This window comes from Siphateles boraxobius, unplaced genomic scaffold, assembly GCF_051911475.1.
Source record: "Siphateles boraxobius isolate OS27281-9 unplaced genomic scaffold, OSU_SipBor_1 6, whole genome shotgun sequence".
NCBI classification, from domain to species: Eukaryota; Metazoa; Chordata; class Actinopteri; order Cypriniformes; family Leuciscidae; genus Siphateles; species Siphateles boraxobius.
The window spans coordinates 38340188-38359238 of NW_027509186.1; the positions used below are offsets into that span (position 1 = coordinate 38340188).

General features: G+C 39.7%; 2 protein-coding genes across 1 annotated transcript in view; both read left to right on the forward strand.

Annotated features, from left to right (window-relative positions):
* LOC143715444 (uncharacterized) overlaps positions 1-19051 on the forward strand; it is a 261819-nt gene that overhangs the window by 13295 nt on the left and 229473 nt on the right.
* LOC143715727 (uncharacterized) overlaps positions 18113-19051 on the forward strand; it is a 30582-nt gene continuing 29643 nt past the window's right edge. Inside the window, exon 1 of the mRNA XM_077207471.1 lies at positions 18113-18431. Within this exon, the coding sequence (XP_077063586.1) occupies positions 18347-18431 (85 nt within the window). The 5' untranslated portion in view covers positions 18113-18346. The remainder of the gene's footprint in view (positions 18432-19051) is intronic.

Consider the following 19051-nt stretch of genomic DNA (forward strand, 5'->3'; position numbering starts at 1 on the left):
CTAACCACTTCATGTTTATTTCAAACCCGATGGACCAAAGGTGATGATGCTGTAGTTTGTTTCAGCCTGTTTCATTTCATTTATTTATTTATTTAAGGACAGTGCACATTAATTAACATCACTGTAAATGTGCCAGTGTTAGCCAGCAGGCTAATTTTCAACTGTAGTTTATTGGCAAGATGTTATACTAGGCACATGATGGCTAAAATAAAATAAAATAAACATTAAATCACACAGCAATTAATACACGACAATATAACATAATGCCATAGCCCTGGCTCCATTAAAACATAATATCATAAAACATATAGCATATAACCATACAGCCATACAACTGTTAGGGAATTAAAAAGTAACCATCTATCATCTATCTATCATACATATACCATAGGTTATGGACAGCTAAAGTATAGAGGCAGACATACATTAATTATTATGAGAGGAGTTCACATTTTTGTATGCTCAAAAGCCAATCCTTAAAGGGTAAGTTCAGCGTTTTACAAGTAAAGCCCTGTTTTAAGATAGTTTCTGATTAAATCAAAGGGTTAAGTTTAAAATTTGGACACATGCTGCTGTCCCGAGAATTTTAGGTTTTTGTGTTAGCACCACAAAATATAGGGGGGGGGGGGGGGGGGGGGGGGGATAACAATATATTCACATAGGCTACTCGAACTTCCCGGATCAATATTCTTGAGCTAAACGTTGTTAAAATACAAACAACACCTATTTACAATCACAGTAACCATTTGAAATTGCAGTGACAGATTTGAGATTTCCATTACACGAGAGTAGATGTTAAAACTTCATGCTGATTTGTACTCGGCTTTCGCCAAGATAATCACCAACTAAGACGTAGCTTTACAGTAACCTATGCTTCTCCATCCATTTACGCTTCTTTCCATCTGGTGACGTGAATCTTCTGTCTGGTGTTAATACAGTGTATTGCGCGTCAGCACACACAACGGCTGCAACCACAGTGCGGTCCCCCATAACAACCCTCTGGATTGAGCGGAGTAGGGAACATCTCTAGGGTCTTCAAGTGGGCACCTTCCGTCCTCAGTGTTTCGTCGAGTAGCCCACGACACCTCAAGAGGGCTCGACAGTGACTCTGGCGTCCCAGAGTCACCCCCCTCCGTCCCCCACTCAACTCAGCTCAGCTTACTGACCTCTACTTCCCTCTTGCTGCTGAGACCTAACCACAATCTCACAATCTCTCCGCAACCCAACCATACGCGCCAACCCGTTTGACTAAGGCTGTCGAGCCCCACTGGTGCGTTAATATGCAGTTTCAGTGGCAACGGTTCCGTATGGCATACCACCTACCACAAAACACAATATCTGCCCCACCACCCGTCATTCACGCAATATACACAGGAACGTAATGACTGTAAATACTATACAACCTATACAAATAAACCAACAGTTGCTGCTGAGACCTAACCACAATCTCACCGCAACCCAACCATACGCGCCAACCCGTTTGACTAAGGCTGTCGAGCCCCACTGGTGCGTTAATATGCAGTTTCAGTGGCAACGGTTCCGTATGGCATACCACCTACCGCAAAACACAATATCTGCCCAACCACCCGTCATTCACGCAATATACACAGGAACGTAATGACTGTAAATACTATACAACCTATACAAATAAACCAACAGACCTTTCAAGTTTTCAAGAATTCTACGAAACCGTAGCATGGCGGCCTGTACACAGCCAGCTAGAATCTTTCCGTCTCAACCACAGCCAGTTGCTGCTCCATTCTGCTGCTTCAGATAAGTTCTTTACTGTACGACGCAACTCTTGGCCACTGAATCCGACGTCTCTGAGGAACCGGGTTGTAGAGTGTGCCACAAAACCACGACAACCCACTTCCACTGGATAAACCTGGACTCTCCATCCTCGCTGTTCTGCTTCAGTGGCCAGATGAGCATACCGCAGTTTCTTCCTCTCATATGCCTCATCTACCGCATCCTCCCATGGCGCTGTTAACTCTATCAGTTGAACAATGCGTGCTGATCCAGACCACAAAACAATATCTGGTCGTAGGTTAGTGGTGGCAATCTCAGGTGGAAAAACAAGCCGCTGATCAAGATCAACCAGCATCTTCCAGTCCCTAGCAGCTTCCAGTTGTCCTGGGCGAGAATTGGTGTTAGCACCTTTTCTTGGTGGTTGCTCGTCTGGGCGGAGGAATATTGTCTTCTGCGTGTAATGTTTTGCTAGAACAGGCGGCAATTTATTGGTCATACTACGCTTGCCTTCCAATGCTAAAGCCAAACATCGCAATACTTGGTCATGGCGCCAAGTAAACCGACCCTGGCTAAGAGCCACCTTACATCCTGTCAAAATGTGCCTTAATGTGGCAGGTGATGAACACAAAGGACAAGATGGATCCTCTCCTACCCAGAGGTTTAGGTTCTGCGGTGATGGGAGAGCATCATATGTTGACCTAATAAGGAAACTGATCCTACTCTCTTCCATTGACCAAAGGTCTTGCCAGCCCATTTTGCGTTGTTCCACACTCTCCCATCTCATCCACTCTCCCTGCTTGGCCTGGGAAATGGCCTTTATACATCTCATCCTCTCCTCCTGCTTTCGCACCTCGTTGACTACCAGCTTCCTCCTTTGGGCTGGGCCTGCCTTGTGCCATTTAGGAGGAGCTAAACTGAGCCCAAAACCCCCTCTTCCATGCTGTACCTGTCCCACGATATCCCCAATTTGAAGGTCAGCCTTTGCCTCTACTACAGATTTCTTTGCTGACCACTTTCTACCAGTTTTTACCACAGGGGCTGTCTCCCTTACACATTTGTCACGTGACTCTGCTAAAGTCATTTCCAGTCGGACCTTGGCACACTTAGACTCCTCGGTTAAAGCAGAAACTGGCAGCTGCAATACTCCTTTACTATAAAGTCCCACTCTGCTGAGGCAGCGTGGAACTCCCAACCATTTCCTGATGTATGAACTTATTAACGCTTCCAGCTTATCCACTGTTGTCAAAGAAACCTCATACACAGTCAGTGGCCACAGCAACCTTGGCAGTAGACCAAACTGAAAGCACCAGAGTTTCAGTTTGCCTGGTAGAGCACAGCTGTTTATGCTCTTCAACCCTTCCACTGCTTGTCGTCTAACTTCTCCCACTCGAACTGTGTCCTTTAGATCCCCATCGTACCATCTCGCTAGACTCTTCACTGGCTTCTGAGAAACTGTTGGTATTGCCTCACCATTAATGAAAAATGTTTTATCTACTACCTTGCCTTTAATTATGGAGATGCTCCTTGATTTAGAGGGCTTAAATTGCATTCGTGCCCATTCAATATTATCTGTTAACTTCCCCAATAACCGATTAGTGCAGGCTACCGTTGTAGTCATGGTTGTCATGTCATCCATGTATGCTCTGATTGGTGGTAGTCGCATCCCAGAAGCCAAGCGCTCTCCTCCTACTACCCATTTTGATGCCCTAATGATTACTTCCATTGCCATGGTAAAAGCCAGTGGAGAAATGGTGCATCCTGCCATTATTCCAACCTCTAAGCATTGCCATGTAGTGCTGAATTCTGGAGTTGAGAAACTAAATTGCAAATCTCCAAAATAGGCTTTCACTAAATTTGTTATCGACATCGGTACCCTGAAAAAATCAAATGATGCCCAAAGAAGCTCATGTGGCACTGAACCATATGCATTAGCCAAATCCAGGAATGTCACGTGGAGCTCCTTCCTCTCCTTTTTAGCTGATTGAATTCGTTGCCAGATAACACTGATGTGTTCTAAGCATCCTGAGAATCCTGGAATGCCCGCTTTTTGAACTGAAGTGTCAATGAAGCCATTCTTTAATAGGTAGGTTGACAATCTCTGAGCAATAATGCTGAAGAAAATCTTTCCTTCGACGTTTAATAGTGAAATAGGGCGAAACTGACTGATGCTTGTAGCATCTTTTTCTTTGGGTATAAAGACTCCCCCTGCTCTGCGCCATGCTCTAGGTACAACCTGCTTTTCCCAAGCCACTTTTATCAATTTCCACAGAATTCGTAGAACTCCTGAAGCACTCTTGTACACTCTGTACGGAACTCCATTAGGCCCTGGAGATGATGAAGCCCTTGCCTTTCTCACAACCTGCTCTATCCCTTTCCACTTAGGTGCACAGACCTCCATTTGGTATTCTGGTGGATTGACAGGTGGGATGTCTGACGGAATAGACATAGGCTTATGCCTTTTTGCATCTGTATGTGTTTCCTACAAATATCTCTCTAGCTCAACCCTAGATGCTTTTAAAGTGCCATTCTTCTCACTGGTGAATAACTTCTTTGCGAATTTGAATGGATCTTTATAGAAATTAGCCCTCGCACGCTCCTTCTTTTTGTAGCGTTTCCGTAGGCGCTCAGCTCTGCGTAATGTTGCAAGCTTATCTTTTATGGCCCTTTGTAAGAGATTGAGTCCCTCCTTCTGACTTTGTTCCGCTCTTTTCCATTGCTTCCTCAGCTGTCTCCATTCTCTAACTAACCCTTCAATTTTCTGCTGCCGTCTAGACAATCCAGGAGTAGTTTGTACTTTTTCCTTCCTTTTTTCCACACCAAACCTCTCACTTCCATATGCGTAAATGATGTCCCCAAATTTATCCAGCTTCTTTTCAACTGTACCAGTTAATCTTTCTAATGCAAAGCATAGATCTGTGTTTACCGTGTCCCATGCAGTTTTCTCACAAGCTCTTGGCCATCTAACTCCAGGCCTATGCCCGTTGAGGTTCTTTTCTCTCTTATGCTGGTTAGTCTGACCGGGTTCACAAGAATCAATGTGTTCATCACTAACTGTGCAAACCCTCCTCTCCTCTATGACAGGGGTGCTGATATCCTGCGAACTGTGGTTTGCTTCCTGTCGCTGGATTTCATTCGACTGACTTGACTGACTTCGTAAGAAGTACTGATCAATGCGAGGCCCTTGTCCCTTCTCCCTCAAGCATTTCATCAAGAAGTTGCAAGTGCCTGCTTAAGGTTGTACTGCGAGTGCGAATGTAAGAATAAGTGAAAATATATGTTACAAGTTTGTGTCTGTCATTGTATTTTTGTGAGTGGCATTTTACACATTTGTGACTGCTTGTCTGCAGCTTCAAACTCAGAATACAGGTTTGTGACTATTGTCTGCGAGTGCAAATGTCAACATTCAACTTCAGTTTTTTATTTTACAGGTTTTCACATTGGAGCTGTGAGTGTTCATTTTAGCGTACAAGTACGAATATTTATTGTACAAGTTCTAAAATTTACATCTACGTGCTCTCGAGTTTTGCTACTAATTTACCTTCATAGTAGAAGATTCAACATAAAACAAAATCTAGACAAAGCTTGGACAGATAAAGTCAACAAGAACAACTAGGAACTTCAGCAAAAAAAGGATGAACTGAAGTAAAATCAACTTGTAACTTATATGTGGTGTTTAATTGGTTTTATGTGCACTAAATTTAATTCTAATTTAAAATCCTGGGTTACACAAATATGAACTTGCATATTTCAGATGTTGTCTTATAGTAATAATAATATACGAAGTGTGAGAAGAGCTTCAAACATAAAATAAGCCTTCTGACTCACATGAAGATATGTCGTAAGAAGTTGTTACTATGAGAAATATTTAGTTTTCATGTACATTCTAGTAAATGTTACGAGATGAACAAAATAGTTTAAATTAGTGTCAATAATTATTTATATCTTTTCTTACAGGATAATTACTTTGCAAAATCTGCTTGAATAAAAATAGAGAACGGTTGTTTTCTTGATTTTCAGATGGATTAAAATGCCATTAAAACTGCTGCAGTAAGTTGCAAGTGTGTACAAATATAATGTATTTTATAGTGTTGAGAGGTTTTTTTTCTTCAAGCAAACTTGTTTATGTTTTATTAGGCTATTGAATTTGTAGATTCTGAAACTATTAATTAAATGCGTTAAGTAATTGTTTATATTCTTTTACTTTATGTATATCATGTTTATTTTTATTTTTTGCAAGACGGGGAAAATATATATTTTTGGTTATAAATAATATTTAGAGTTCGTTCTCTGAGTGACGTCATTTGTAATGGACCGGTTCCGCGCGCACGCGCTCAGTCAGAACAGCCCGTGAGAGAGTCAGTCAGGTAGGTCTCTGCATTAAAGAAAGAAAATAGGCTGTATTAAGTGAAGTTTTAAGTTTATATTAATAGCAGTTATTATATCCAGACATAAAACCGGGACAAGATTTATTCGGTTTTCCGCCAACAGTTCGATTTATTTTGGGAGTTTTATTAATGAACGGGTTTGTTTTATGTTGCCGCCGGCGCGCTAAATCATAGCTCGTGGTTTTGCCTGTTAATACATTTCTCCACATATAATTTTGGTGGATTGAGTGTGTAGATGTGGTTTAGAGTAGTGAATGTGTTTAGCTTTCAGTTTGATGGTAACGTATGTTTTAGCCATATCTGTGACCTGTGTATTTAATGAATTGCAGTTATTGTTAGGGAGGACGGTAAAGAGTGAATCTGAAGGTGTGTGTGTGTTTATTGTCTGTCCTCTGTCAATAAACTGCAGATGTGGTTCATTTAGGTGAAATTTGCTATACATTTACAGGAGAAACATTTTGACAACATTTACTGGTGTGTGTGTGTGTGTTGGCTAATTTGATTTGTATAATGAAAGTTCAATGACAAAACATTTAGCCTAGCCTATTTTCTGAATAACTAGATTTTCTTGTTTAATTCTGTAGTTTCCTTCTACACAAAACAAATATTTCCAATGTAAAAAAAGGCTGATTTTATGATTTGTTTCAAATAGTTTAAATGCATGATAATCACTGGCTGATTTTTTTCCTAGTTTATATATATATATATTATACAGTTGTGTCCAAAATAATAGCAGTGTGTTTAAAAAAGTGAGTAAAGCTCAAAATCCTAATAATAACTTTTATTTCAATTAGTGGTGTGACGGTTATTATATAACCGTGAGACCGACGGTTATAGTTGAACACTGTCATTAGAACTCTATAACCGCCAAAACCGTGTTATTAAAATATTTTTTACAAATATTTTTTTATCATAGAGAATGTTTAAATACTAATATCAGCTTACGAGGGAAACGGAGGCAGAGTTAGTGGTGGTGCTTCCGCTACTGCTGGAGATGATTCGGGAGAAATTTCTGCCCCTTTACCGATCGGAGCGCGCGCTGACACGAAGTAAAGCCTTGTTTATACTCGACGCGTCCGTTTCTTTTACTGTTTATGGTCGGCACGAGCGCGAAGGTGCGCGCGTCAAAAATGACGCGTTGGGTGCGCGCGTCAAAAATGACGTGTTGGGTGCGCAATAGAGGATGGATACCCGACACGAGCCCGACGGGACCCGTCGGTACCCGACGGGCCGGGCCGGGTTCGGACAGATATTTAGAAATTATGTTCGGGTTCGGGTCGGGCTTGGTCACATCAGCGCGATATGGCATTGAACATTTTAAATTTAAAACAGCTTATTATGTTGGTAGCCAATGTGCCTGATGCTTTCACGTGATGCAAACGTTAGTTTTTGTGATTAAAATACATGTAAAATATTACCATAACATCTGTCTTCCTGTGTGCGGAAATTTGTTTATGTAGCCGTGACAACGAAACACGTGCATGCGCGCCTGCGTTAAGTGCGCTTGTTTCTCCATGCGCGCTGATGCACTCATCCTGCTGACATTTCCGAATGTCTTCCTACAGTTGCTTTCCACACAAACAAACGGACATGTGTCATTAGTATGAGAAAAAAAAAAGGGATTTTAACTGTCGGTCTCGGGTCGGGCTCGGACATAAATATCTTTATGCCTGTCGGGCTCGGGTCGGGTTCGGTTACTGCTCTGTCGGATAGCGGGCCGGGCTCGGACAAAAAAATTCGGCGCGATCCGCACTCTAGTGCGCAAGACCGGCAAGACCCCATTTAGCATTGCTGCGTGCACAGCTTTTTTTTTGTAACAGCGCGCGCGGCGCCGCATCCGAGGATGAATGACTTCAAGCCGAATCTGCCCGATAATGTACGTCTCACCGCACCGGCACCCTTGCGCGTCTAAATTGCAGTTCATTGCGTTTGACCTCTTTGAGTACGAGTATGACCTCTTTAAGTATGTTGATGTACTCAAACTGATCCATGAGCCGTGGTATACAATATGTAGGCCCAACACCATGGTATGAGAAACATCCCCATATCATGATGCTTGTGCCACCATGCTTCACAGTCTTCACAGTGTACTGTGGCTTGAATTCAGTGTTTGGGGGTCGTCTGACAAACTGTCTGCGGTCCCTAGACCCAAAAAGAACAATCTGGACCACCCTGGAGCTGATCATTGGCTGAGTCTTTGCCATTTTGGCTATTCTTCGATCCATTTGAACGGTAGCTTTCCGTTTTCTTCCACGTCTTTCTGGTTTTGGTTGCCATTTTAAAGCATTTGATACCATTTTAGCTGAGCAGCCTATCATTTTCTGCACTTCTTTATAAGTTTTCCCCTCTCCAATCAACTTTTTAATCAAAGTACGTTATTCTTCTGAACAATGTTTGGAACGGCCCATTTTATTCAGATCTTCAGAGAGAAATGCACTATAACCACCATGTAAGAGCTGCACGATTATCACAAAAATCATAATGCCGATTATTCCCTTGAAATTGTAATTGCGATTATTAATTACGATTATCACAATTTACATTGAGTATATATAGGCGTATTATAATACATGTTTACACAAAAATTGTTAACACACACACACACAAGTACTGTCCCCCTTTACTTAACATACCCATCATTTGTAAGAATGACTAATAGTAAAGACTACTAATAGATAAACATTAGGATTATGCTAAAGCAATTAAATAGCAGTCCCAAACTAGTTTTTGTTAATACAATGTTGATATGAGCCACCACAGTCATTTAAAAATATAAAAAATAACACAAAGTGAAAATAAAGTGGCATTTTGGGGTTATGGAAACGACAGTTACCATGGTGAATACACAATATACTAACAAGAACTGTTAATAAAACAACTCCTGGTGAATAGAATGAAAATCATACCTGCGTGCAAATCCTTCTCTGCTAACACGTGATTTATTGGTATTTTACTTTTATTTCGTGACTTACTAATTTACATTGTAATTACATTGTAAACTACATTGCTCGTAGTTTCTTTTGCACTTTATACAGTGAAGCGATACACAGCGCGCGCCGCCGCATTTGCGCGTGCAATTGAAGAGTGCGCGCTACGAGCACAGTATAACGGCTGACAGGACAGTAAAGTCCGTTTTTCTGAGGGGACGTACACTTACGTCACTGCCTGGTATGTCATATTGTGCTGGGTTTTCTGAAGTAGTCGTGATTCGCCTCTCATAACATAATTGTGCTCTAAACACACAAACGCAGAGTGGATTTTCTTTTGTAATCGCGGCTTTGAACGAGTACGTAATCGTGGCATCCGTAATCGTAATCGCGATTAGAAATTCGTTTAATTGTGCAGCCCTACACCATGTACAGTCGAGTACTGCCTTCGTCCTTAAATAAGGGCCACTTATTGACACTAGTTTTTTCACAGAATGATTAACTATGTTCAACCTCACTAATAAAAACTCCACACTGCTATTATTTTGAACACACCCCTTTCAATTAATGATTCAATTATACAGAATTAGCAACATGCATGTCATGACTGTTGGGTCTGTTGTTTTTCCATTACTCTACTACACCTACTAGTAAATAGTACTAGTAAAAAATTATTTGCCAGAAATATAATTTCTACCAAAAACAGTGATTGATCTGTTAGTGATGTTGGACTGCTATTATTTTGAACCCAACTTTGTATATATATATATCGTCGCTGCCCGATGACACTCACGTATGTCCAAAACGGTTACTTTTCAGGAAGTGAAAAAACACCGTAATTTCAAAAGCAGTTGAACGTAGCGTTGTCATACTTGGTACGGCATCTTTAAATGTAACCATATTCTTGCCATTGTAATTATATAATCCACAATTGACCAAAATCAAGTTTAAATGGACATACGTGCATATTTTACAGTAACGATGGTCGATACGCGTTCTTCCGATCATTAATTAGAATGACCAAGTCGCGTTTTATATTGACAGATTAATAGGCTACGCTCAGTTTATTAAATAGCCTACGTCTCAGTTTATTAAATACGCTCAGTTTATTAAATGTCTCTTGCAAACTATGAAGGGACAATGAATCAATACACTGACATGGCAATGCTCGACAGATACTTTGTTTGCACAGTCCTACCGTAATTTTGTAAAATATACAAAAAAATTACACTGCCTATACGGCAACTCAAAAGGCGGCTTGGAGGTAACGGAACAAAAAAAATTACACTGCCTTAGCAGTGCTTCTCAATCTTTTTTCAATAACATACCCCCTATCATTTTTTTTCTCAGTCAAGTACCACCTAACCGACCGCCAATCATTTTAGATAGAAATAAAAGCTGGCTGTGATATAGTGACCTGCCATTATTATGAGATTTATTAAACAAATGAAAAACATTTTTAATAATAAACATTTGCAATAGTAAACATTTACAATAATAAACAATGTATCATTACCGATAACTGATCGTTCAGTTTAATTACCCCTTGACTGGCCCCAAACATGTTTGATAAAAGAATCATAATACAGTGTGTAGGTATAGGCTATATGATGTGTATGACATTTTAGCTCAAAAACAATTATAATAAAATATAGGATCATAAGATGCGCAATATGAGACATGGTTTTTACCACTTAATTAAGTTTTGTTTTGTATCTCTTCAGACATGATTTTTACCACGTAATTAAGTTTTGCTTTGTTGAAAGCCTTTCTTTAAAGGTGCAATGTGTAAAATTTCTGTGGATCTATTGACAGGAATGCAATATAAAATCCATAACTATGTGTTTAGTGGTGTATAAAGACCTTACTTAATGAACCGTAAAGTTTTTATTACCTTAGAATGAGTCGTTTATATCTACATAGGCGTGGGAATCCCCTTCTATGAAGGTAGCCATGTTGTGACTACCGTAGCCGACAGTGGACAAACATCGTTACAGAGCGCGTTTCGTATCTAACCGGAATAGTAAGCAGCAGAAAAAGACGCGGCAGAATTTCTGGAGAATGATGCACCACAGTTATTGTTCAGGAAAAGATTCGAAATCGGGTAAATCTGCTTCAAAGAAGAGAAAGTATGATGAAGCTAGAAAAATAATGCAGAATCGTAGACAAAAATCGCGGATCAACATCGTGTGGCTTTTCCCAGATGGAAGGGTCTTATGAGGGAAAAGGGCTTTCAAAGCGACGCCGAGGTTGCCTGTTTTCTGCTGGACAGGTAAGATATTCAAACTTTAACAATCAAAATTAAAACTCTTGTTTGATAATGTTAGCAATACCTAGACATAGCTAGCCATAGACACCAAGTGTCAGTTTTGTAAAATATGTAACTTAGATTGTTTCATGTAACTTAGTTCTTCTCCCTCGCTGTATTATGGGTTTGCTATGTGGGAAGAAATTTGCTGGTTACGTTCGTGAGACAATTAGCTGATTAGTATAATTATATTACATATTAAGGACCTTGATCCTTACCTGACTATGGATTTGTAAACATTATCTATGATTTCGGTTTATAATGGACTGTTGTATAGAAACAGTGACAATGTTACACACTCTTGGCTAACGTTTGCTATGTTGTCTGTCGGTGATCATACTTGCACTAGATGTCATATTTTTTGGGATGTTGAGTTTATTAGGCCCGATGAGCAAACCATAACAAGATGTTACACATTGTGAATTACAAAACAGTAATGTATTACAGTCGTATACGACTGTGTCATGTAGCACTTCATTTATTGATGCTGTTGTTTTTTCTCCAGGTACGAGACAGGTCCTGCAACATCAACTCCCTTGAAGATAAAACCTTTTCCAGTCCCAGCTCCAGCATTGTCTAGTATAGGTGCTTCCAGTGGAACAGACAGGTAAAACATGCATTATGATGTATTAATTTTGTCCTAATATCTTTTATTATAAACATGATCATTATGATTATTGTGTAATTTGAATTTATATTTGGTCTATATCTAGTGTTGAATGTGCATATGTGGGATATACACAACTTTCTTTGGTAATTCTTTACAGAGATGAGCATCTTGATGTCCTTGTAGAAGCCACTGAAATTCAGGGCCTTGAACAAAAATATAATAAAATATTTGATAACTATATTGTACCCTATTACATGTCAATGAATGATATTTGCTGTACAATATAGTCTGTAACTGTCTGATGGCACTGTATTCAACAGGACCATTACTCCAACCAGCATCTGATGTGGAAGGATCCCCATAGATCACCTTGCATGTGTCCTTGTCAAGCAGGATCACGATGGAAAGAACTTCAATTCAACGACAAAGTCATAGCTTTCAACTATTTTCATCTTATTCTGCTAAGTACACTGTTAACAGCGCATATTATTTTCAGTAGGTAGCCCAAATTAAAGTTTTCAATTTTGAAAAGTAATGATAAGTAAGGCTACAGATGTACCATATTATGTAAATATAAAAAAATAAAATTGATTTTGATAATTTGAAGGCAAAGTTTGAAATTGTCATACTTTTATAAAAACATGTTCAAATGTATATAATGGAAAATAAAACACCATGTTCTTCTATTTCTTTACTTTTATTTTTTCAATAACATAGAACTGCAGTTGAACAACTATAACAAAATATATAACTATAAAACCGATTAAAATTAAATAAAGACGGGAACAATAGTAATAAATATATATAGAAAAGTAATAAATCAAATATTAAATATGTACATTTGTTTGATGCCTTGATGATGCTGAGGCAGATTTGTGAGTACTTGTGTAAACTGTATGAACATGCCAGAGGGCCTGGAAGGAAATTCATAGTCCAGGAATAAAACCAGTGTAGTGTCCTTGAGGATCAGGGAACTTGTCCCTGATCCTCCAAACACAACAACTGGGAATGACAAGTTGGTTTCCCTGGCATAAAGCTCCATGTTGCCAATAGATGAAGTGTCTATAGGCTCCATAAAGGTACTCTCTGTTGTCATCCCCAGGCTCCCTGATGTTGCCTAATGCCGTAATGTCCTCCCGGTACTGTCTGTGAATGCGAATAAAGCCTTCTTCAAGGCAGTACTGGGAGAAGTGGGGCATTAGGCTCACACAGTTTGCTTTATCCTGGCCACAGCATTTCCTCTCCTGGTCCGTAGGCATTTCCCGACAATTACCACAAGTACACCAAGGTACTTCTGGGACTCCAGCAGAAGGTGGAGCACCGTGTGCGCTGATGCATTATCAAGGCATCAAAGACCAGGCCTGGCTGTCTCTCAAGCAGAAGGGTGGAGAGCTCTCTGTGTTCTTCTAGGGTCATCTCCTGTAGAAGTCTCTGAAGAAAAGGGACACAGGGAAAAATAATCAATATGCAATATTCTCTATTTATATACTCTGGTTACTATGTCTCAATAATGTTGTTTTTAATATTGTATCCACTCAAAATGAACTATAGCAGTACTCATTATTACTGTTAGTATTTGATGCTCTAGCACTATTTATCATTACACTTCTGCTGATGTTGTAAGTTATGTCAACGTCATTAACTTTATTTAGAATTATATTTTAAAATTTGTTTATTGTATTGTATTTCCTACTTACCTACTTTATATAGTGATTTCTTTTCCTCAGTATCTTGACATGCAAGCTTAGCAAATGTTACCCAGAGTATCCCATAGGTTATCAATACATAATTTCTGATTCTGATAAAATATGTACATATTTTAAATATTAAATATGTTGACAAACGGTACCATATTGGGGTTTGTAGTCTGGCAAGTATTTGCTAAACTTGTGTAATATGGCTTCATATAATCATTGTTGCCCAGTAAATGACAGGTTACACTATGAAAACATTCAACTACTAACTAACGTTACAGTACCAGGGGTACATGTGAACAGAGCTACTATGTAAATAACGTTATCACTGTGTGCTTGGATGTCATAAAGTGCAGACAGGTCAGAATATAATAACGTTACAATAACTTTATAAATACAAACCCCTCGGTAACAGCTCTCCGGTTCCTTTGGAGGGCTAACACTCTTTTTTCATCCTCTATTGAGCCATCGATCCGGGTAGGTCCTCCTCTGCCTCTCCTTTCCCTGACTGCACCTCCAACACCTCTGCCTCTCCGCCTTCTTCCTCTCCCTCTACCTTTCCCTCTCCGTCTTCCAGTTACCTCTGGTACGTATTCAGGTTGTCCCTGACTCTGAAACCGTGTATAAGCAATGCTGTCCGAGTGATGCCTCGGAAATCGTAACGTTAACTATTTCCCCTTACGTAGCTGCTTTGATGCTCTTATCCATAGCTCTTATCTTGTACTAACTAGCATGGAAACAAGCTATGGTAAAGTCAGTGAATAAAACACTAACACAATGATGAACAATTAAAAATAACAATCGCAACAACATGTGGTTTTACTGAATAATTAAGTAAATACAATTTAATATAAAATCTAATATAAAAAAAACCTCCTTGCTTGACTTGCTACTCTCTGCTGACTCAGACGACGACATACTTTATCCTCTTTGACTTTATCCTACGTTGGCCACCGTAGCTTCGAAATCGTGTTTGCAAATGGAGGGAGAGGCCGTGAGTGACTTGCTGTTTGCAATTCGCAAGCCTCACCACTAGATGCCGCTAAAAACTACACACTGCACCTTTAAAGTGAATTTCGTTTTGTATAAATTGTATCTTAATTTTAATAAATGTTTCATCAACCAATTGCATGTATTTAATAAATAAAAAGCAAATAGGCTATAGCAGACAATATAATAACCGTAACATGGAGGCGCCTGCGCGCTGCGTTCACTTGCATTGTGAACTGGAGCGCATATCTCATCATAAATGAATGAAACTCAGCGTAGGCCTATGATTCATTTATTAGCCTTAAATATGTTTGCTGCATCCTTTCTAGAACAGACAAGGGCTTCTAGCCTCGCTGCTCGCTTCAGCATCGTCCATAGACCGCAAAACAATCAGCGGATGGCGGGCGGGCGCGGCTTTGAAATTTGTTCAAAAAACGTTTGTGCGGATGATGCGTTTTGTGATGCGGTTGAGGATGAAATAATACCCCATCCGCGCATCTCTATCGATAACAACATTGAACACTACACAAATAGTAATTTTATGTTTTTAATTTAGGCGATACATTTTTCATAGGAGGTGCCGGATCCAATAAAAAAGGTCCCGGATCCAATAAAAAAGGTCCCGGATCCAACGTCGGATGTTCCGTCGTGTTCCAGCTCAAATTAAGCCCTGTCTATACATATTGTGATGCAATCTTTAAAGCATTTGGTGAAGTAATCAATAAAGTTTGAATTCTGAACCATTGCATACTCTCCTATATTTTGATTCTTCTATATTAAGGTTTTCACTGAGGGGTCTGTGAAGATTTAAAACAGATTTTTTAAAACATATTTACAGCTTTATATCTCTGCAAAAAACAAAATTTCCAATAAAGGATATACAGTAAAGTGTGATCTTAGTAAAGAGAATATTTGTACTCATTTGAATACGCCACATGATGTCGCTGTAACAGTCACGAGACCGGCGAGATACCTCCACAGGGTGGGAGATACGCGGCGTGATTGACAGCTTTGACACCAAATGGATATACGTGAAAATCAGATGACATGATTTCACAACTTTTCATTGGTCATTTAGATATGTGAAGCATACTGTATACGGAAATGAACCTGGACATTCTAGCCGTAGAAAAATCTCAAAATCGGCAAAATGGCCATACGCGGTTTTCATCGGACAGCGACGATATATATATATATATGTGTGACTGATCACGGAAACTAGAGACACAAGTCGGTTCTGGGGCATTTTGAGTTATTCATAGATTCTGAAAGTGTAGTCTCCAAGCTTTCCAACGATGTGTAACACATTGAAATCTGATAATATTTGGAGAAGTTGTGGCCATTTGAAGGTAGGCACTCAACAAAGCTAAAAGGTTAGATAACGGCCTCTAAAGATTGTGCAGTTCTCACCTCTCTCTGCTGCTAGGAGTGACAATAGGCCTCATTTACATCTCATTTGGATAAGCCATACCCCCTGTAAAGATTCCCCCTGTGCTTTACAGCTTTTTTTTCTTTCCTGAGCTAGCTAATAACAATAGGTAGGTATGGGAAGGTCTAAACATGGACTAAACATGAGTTACGTGTTCTTAGAATGAACACAAAACGACAAACTTTGATGTTTATGGAAACTCACCCCCAGGACCGGCGAATGCACTTCTGTCGCTCTAGGCAAAAAACAATTGTGCCGCCCCTCTATTTGCAACGTATACCTGCAACAACCAACAAAGACCAATATGCCATACATATAACGCAAAACCAGCAACAACACACAAAGACCAATAAGCCATAGGCCTACATACTGTATAACGCAAATAGTGCACAACGCGCGTGTACCCAAAATGTCAACAATATTAAAGTTTATGCAGGAGGCAAATGCCTGCTGGCATTTTTCTTTAAGCAGTTATGACAGGACTTTTCCAAATAATCACATTTCACCTCCTCAAATTACTGTTGCAAATCTCTTTTCACCACTTTCTTATGTGCGTAAAACACACACAAATGAAATGTCCGCAAGCACATTATATCATCAGCAGGTTCAGCATCTTAAATAACGACTAAAGAGCAAATGAAGCTTAACTTACGTTTCAGAAGCATGCACGGCGGGCCTTCATCGCAGCAAAGGTCTTAACTGCATCCTCTATTTCGATTCTCTGTACCAGTTCATGTTCTGTGGAGATTGTTGCCAGTCCATTAACTCTGTTCCCTGTTCACAAAACGTTCCCCATTCAAAGCAATCGGGACGTCACATATGAAACAGCCAGCCACCGCTGTCAGCGAGTCGCCGTATTCAAGCACCGAGGGCGCGCGCGCCCATACCTCCGGTTCAGTTTCCCGAGCCCACGAAGTGCGGCGATCGGAACCTGGAGGCCATTCTGCCCCTAGCTGTACATGTAAAAGCATGGGAAGCGATTCCAGGGATATCAGAATGCAAAGGGGCCATAGAACCGGTACCTCCTTCTCTGAGCGAGTCAGGCTTTTACAGACGGTTCTATGGCCCCTTTGCACAACAGTTTCGCTATTTCAGCGCGGCTTGTCGAAGAAGTACTTCAAAACATTTTCGGTGTAACTGCCACGGTTCAGCTCGTCTGCGAAAATCTTTGCAGCGTCCATCTTCATTGAATTTTGATATCAGATAGAGCCGGCCAGAGCGCAGCATAATAAGTAGCCACGCTGTTCACTTGGAGGGCGGAGGCAAAAGCCGGCTTATCCAGTATGGAAATACACACAGACAATGACACGCCACGCCCCCACTGCATGCTAGAATCTCCGAAAACAAGCCGATTTCAACCTCAAAATGTAAGGTTTTAAATATACCAATACTGCTATCTCAAACATGGAGAGGCTTCTTCGTGATTTCAACTAACAGATTCTGCAAAAAATTGAAATTCACCAATTTTGAAAAAAAAACCCCGCTTCTTTCTCACTTTGCTCGAAAGTTGTGCTGCCGACTTGTGTCTCTAGTTTCCGTGATCAGTCACATATATATATATATATAATATATAATATATATATATATATATATATATATATATATATATATATATATATATATATATATATATATATATATATATTGTTAGATACCAATCATAAGAGTTGTGAAAAATAAGCAAATTATCTAGGAATATATTACATAAATGCACTTAGATCATAATCTTGTACAGCAGTTGTCATTCACATTTTGACTATTAACAAGAGGATGACAAAACTGAGCTTTGGTATAACAAAAAATTGATATTTGATAAATCTCACTTGTTTTCTGTTATTAAATCAGGGTTCACTTGAAAATTCACATTTATCCTCCTTGAACTCATTCTAACAACTTAATATTTTAATATGTTTCAGACCCAATGGAAGTGAAAGAGCAAAGACAAGAACTGAAATGAAATTTCAAAGGTGATGATGCTGTTTGTTTCAGCCTGTTGACAGCAATAAAACGATTTAATGTGCCAATTTACTGAAGAACTTTTGGAGACAAAAAGGCTTTTCAGCAGCTCAGTTAAACATGATGGCCCTGTACTTTTTAAATGCAGATTGGATAAAAACACAGTGATCACAGTTCACATCTGCAGTGAAGCCCCTCCCACAACAATTCACCAATAAATACTGGGAATATTCCCATCATCCTACAAGAGAAGGACAAACTCCAGGAGTAGCAGCTGAAATCTGTGTGACTGTTAAAGATGGAGTTTATTAAAGAGGAGATTGAAGACATGAGTGATCCAGAACCATCCAGAATAAAACATGAAGATACTGAGGAACAAATAGGTTGGTGTCTATTATTGATACTTCATTGTTGACTTTTGAGAAACATTAAAGTCGTCATGAAATCAAATTTTACCATTCATATTTTTATATGTAATATTGTAGTGTTTATTATAAATGATTTATCTGTGCACTTCATTATTTTTTTTAAATTCCTGTACGCTTATAATCTTTTATCAAATACGTTACCCTTCCCTCCCCCCTCGAAACGCCTTCTCTTCACTTCCGGTCAAAAACTATTACTAGAGGGCGTGGCTATTGTGGTCTGTCTCTTTTGACTTGACTATCAGCCGCCTCATCTTGGTTCACGGGAGGCTCGTATAAATATGGGCTGATACCTTCCGGAAAATGTGGCTGCTTGTCCTCGTTCTCATCGTCGGGTTCCTCAATTAAAAATGCTTCATGGGAGGGTAATGGTGGTGAGTCCGGTGGAGAGAAATCCTCCACAAATTGATTGTAAACTGGCATTCAAATCTGCCTCCATTTTGTTAGCGGCGCCCAACCTCCAAAGATCCAATCAATTCCCAAAGGACGAAATCAAGCCCCGCTCGAAATTTTTTTCTAATTGGAGAAGCCGTTTCACTCGGATATACGTCACAATAAGGAAAAAAGGACAATCTCAA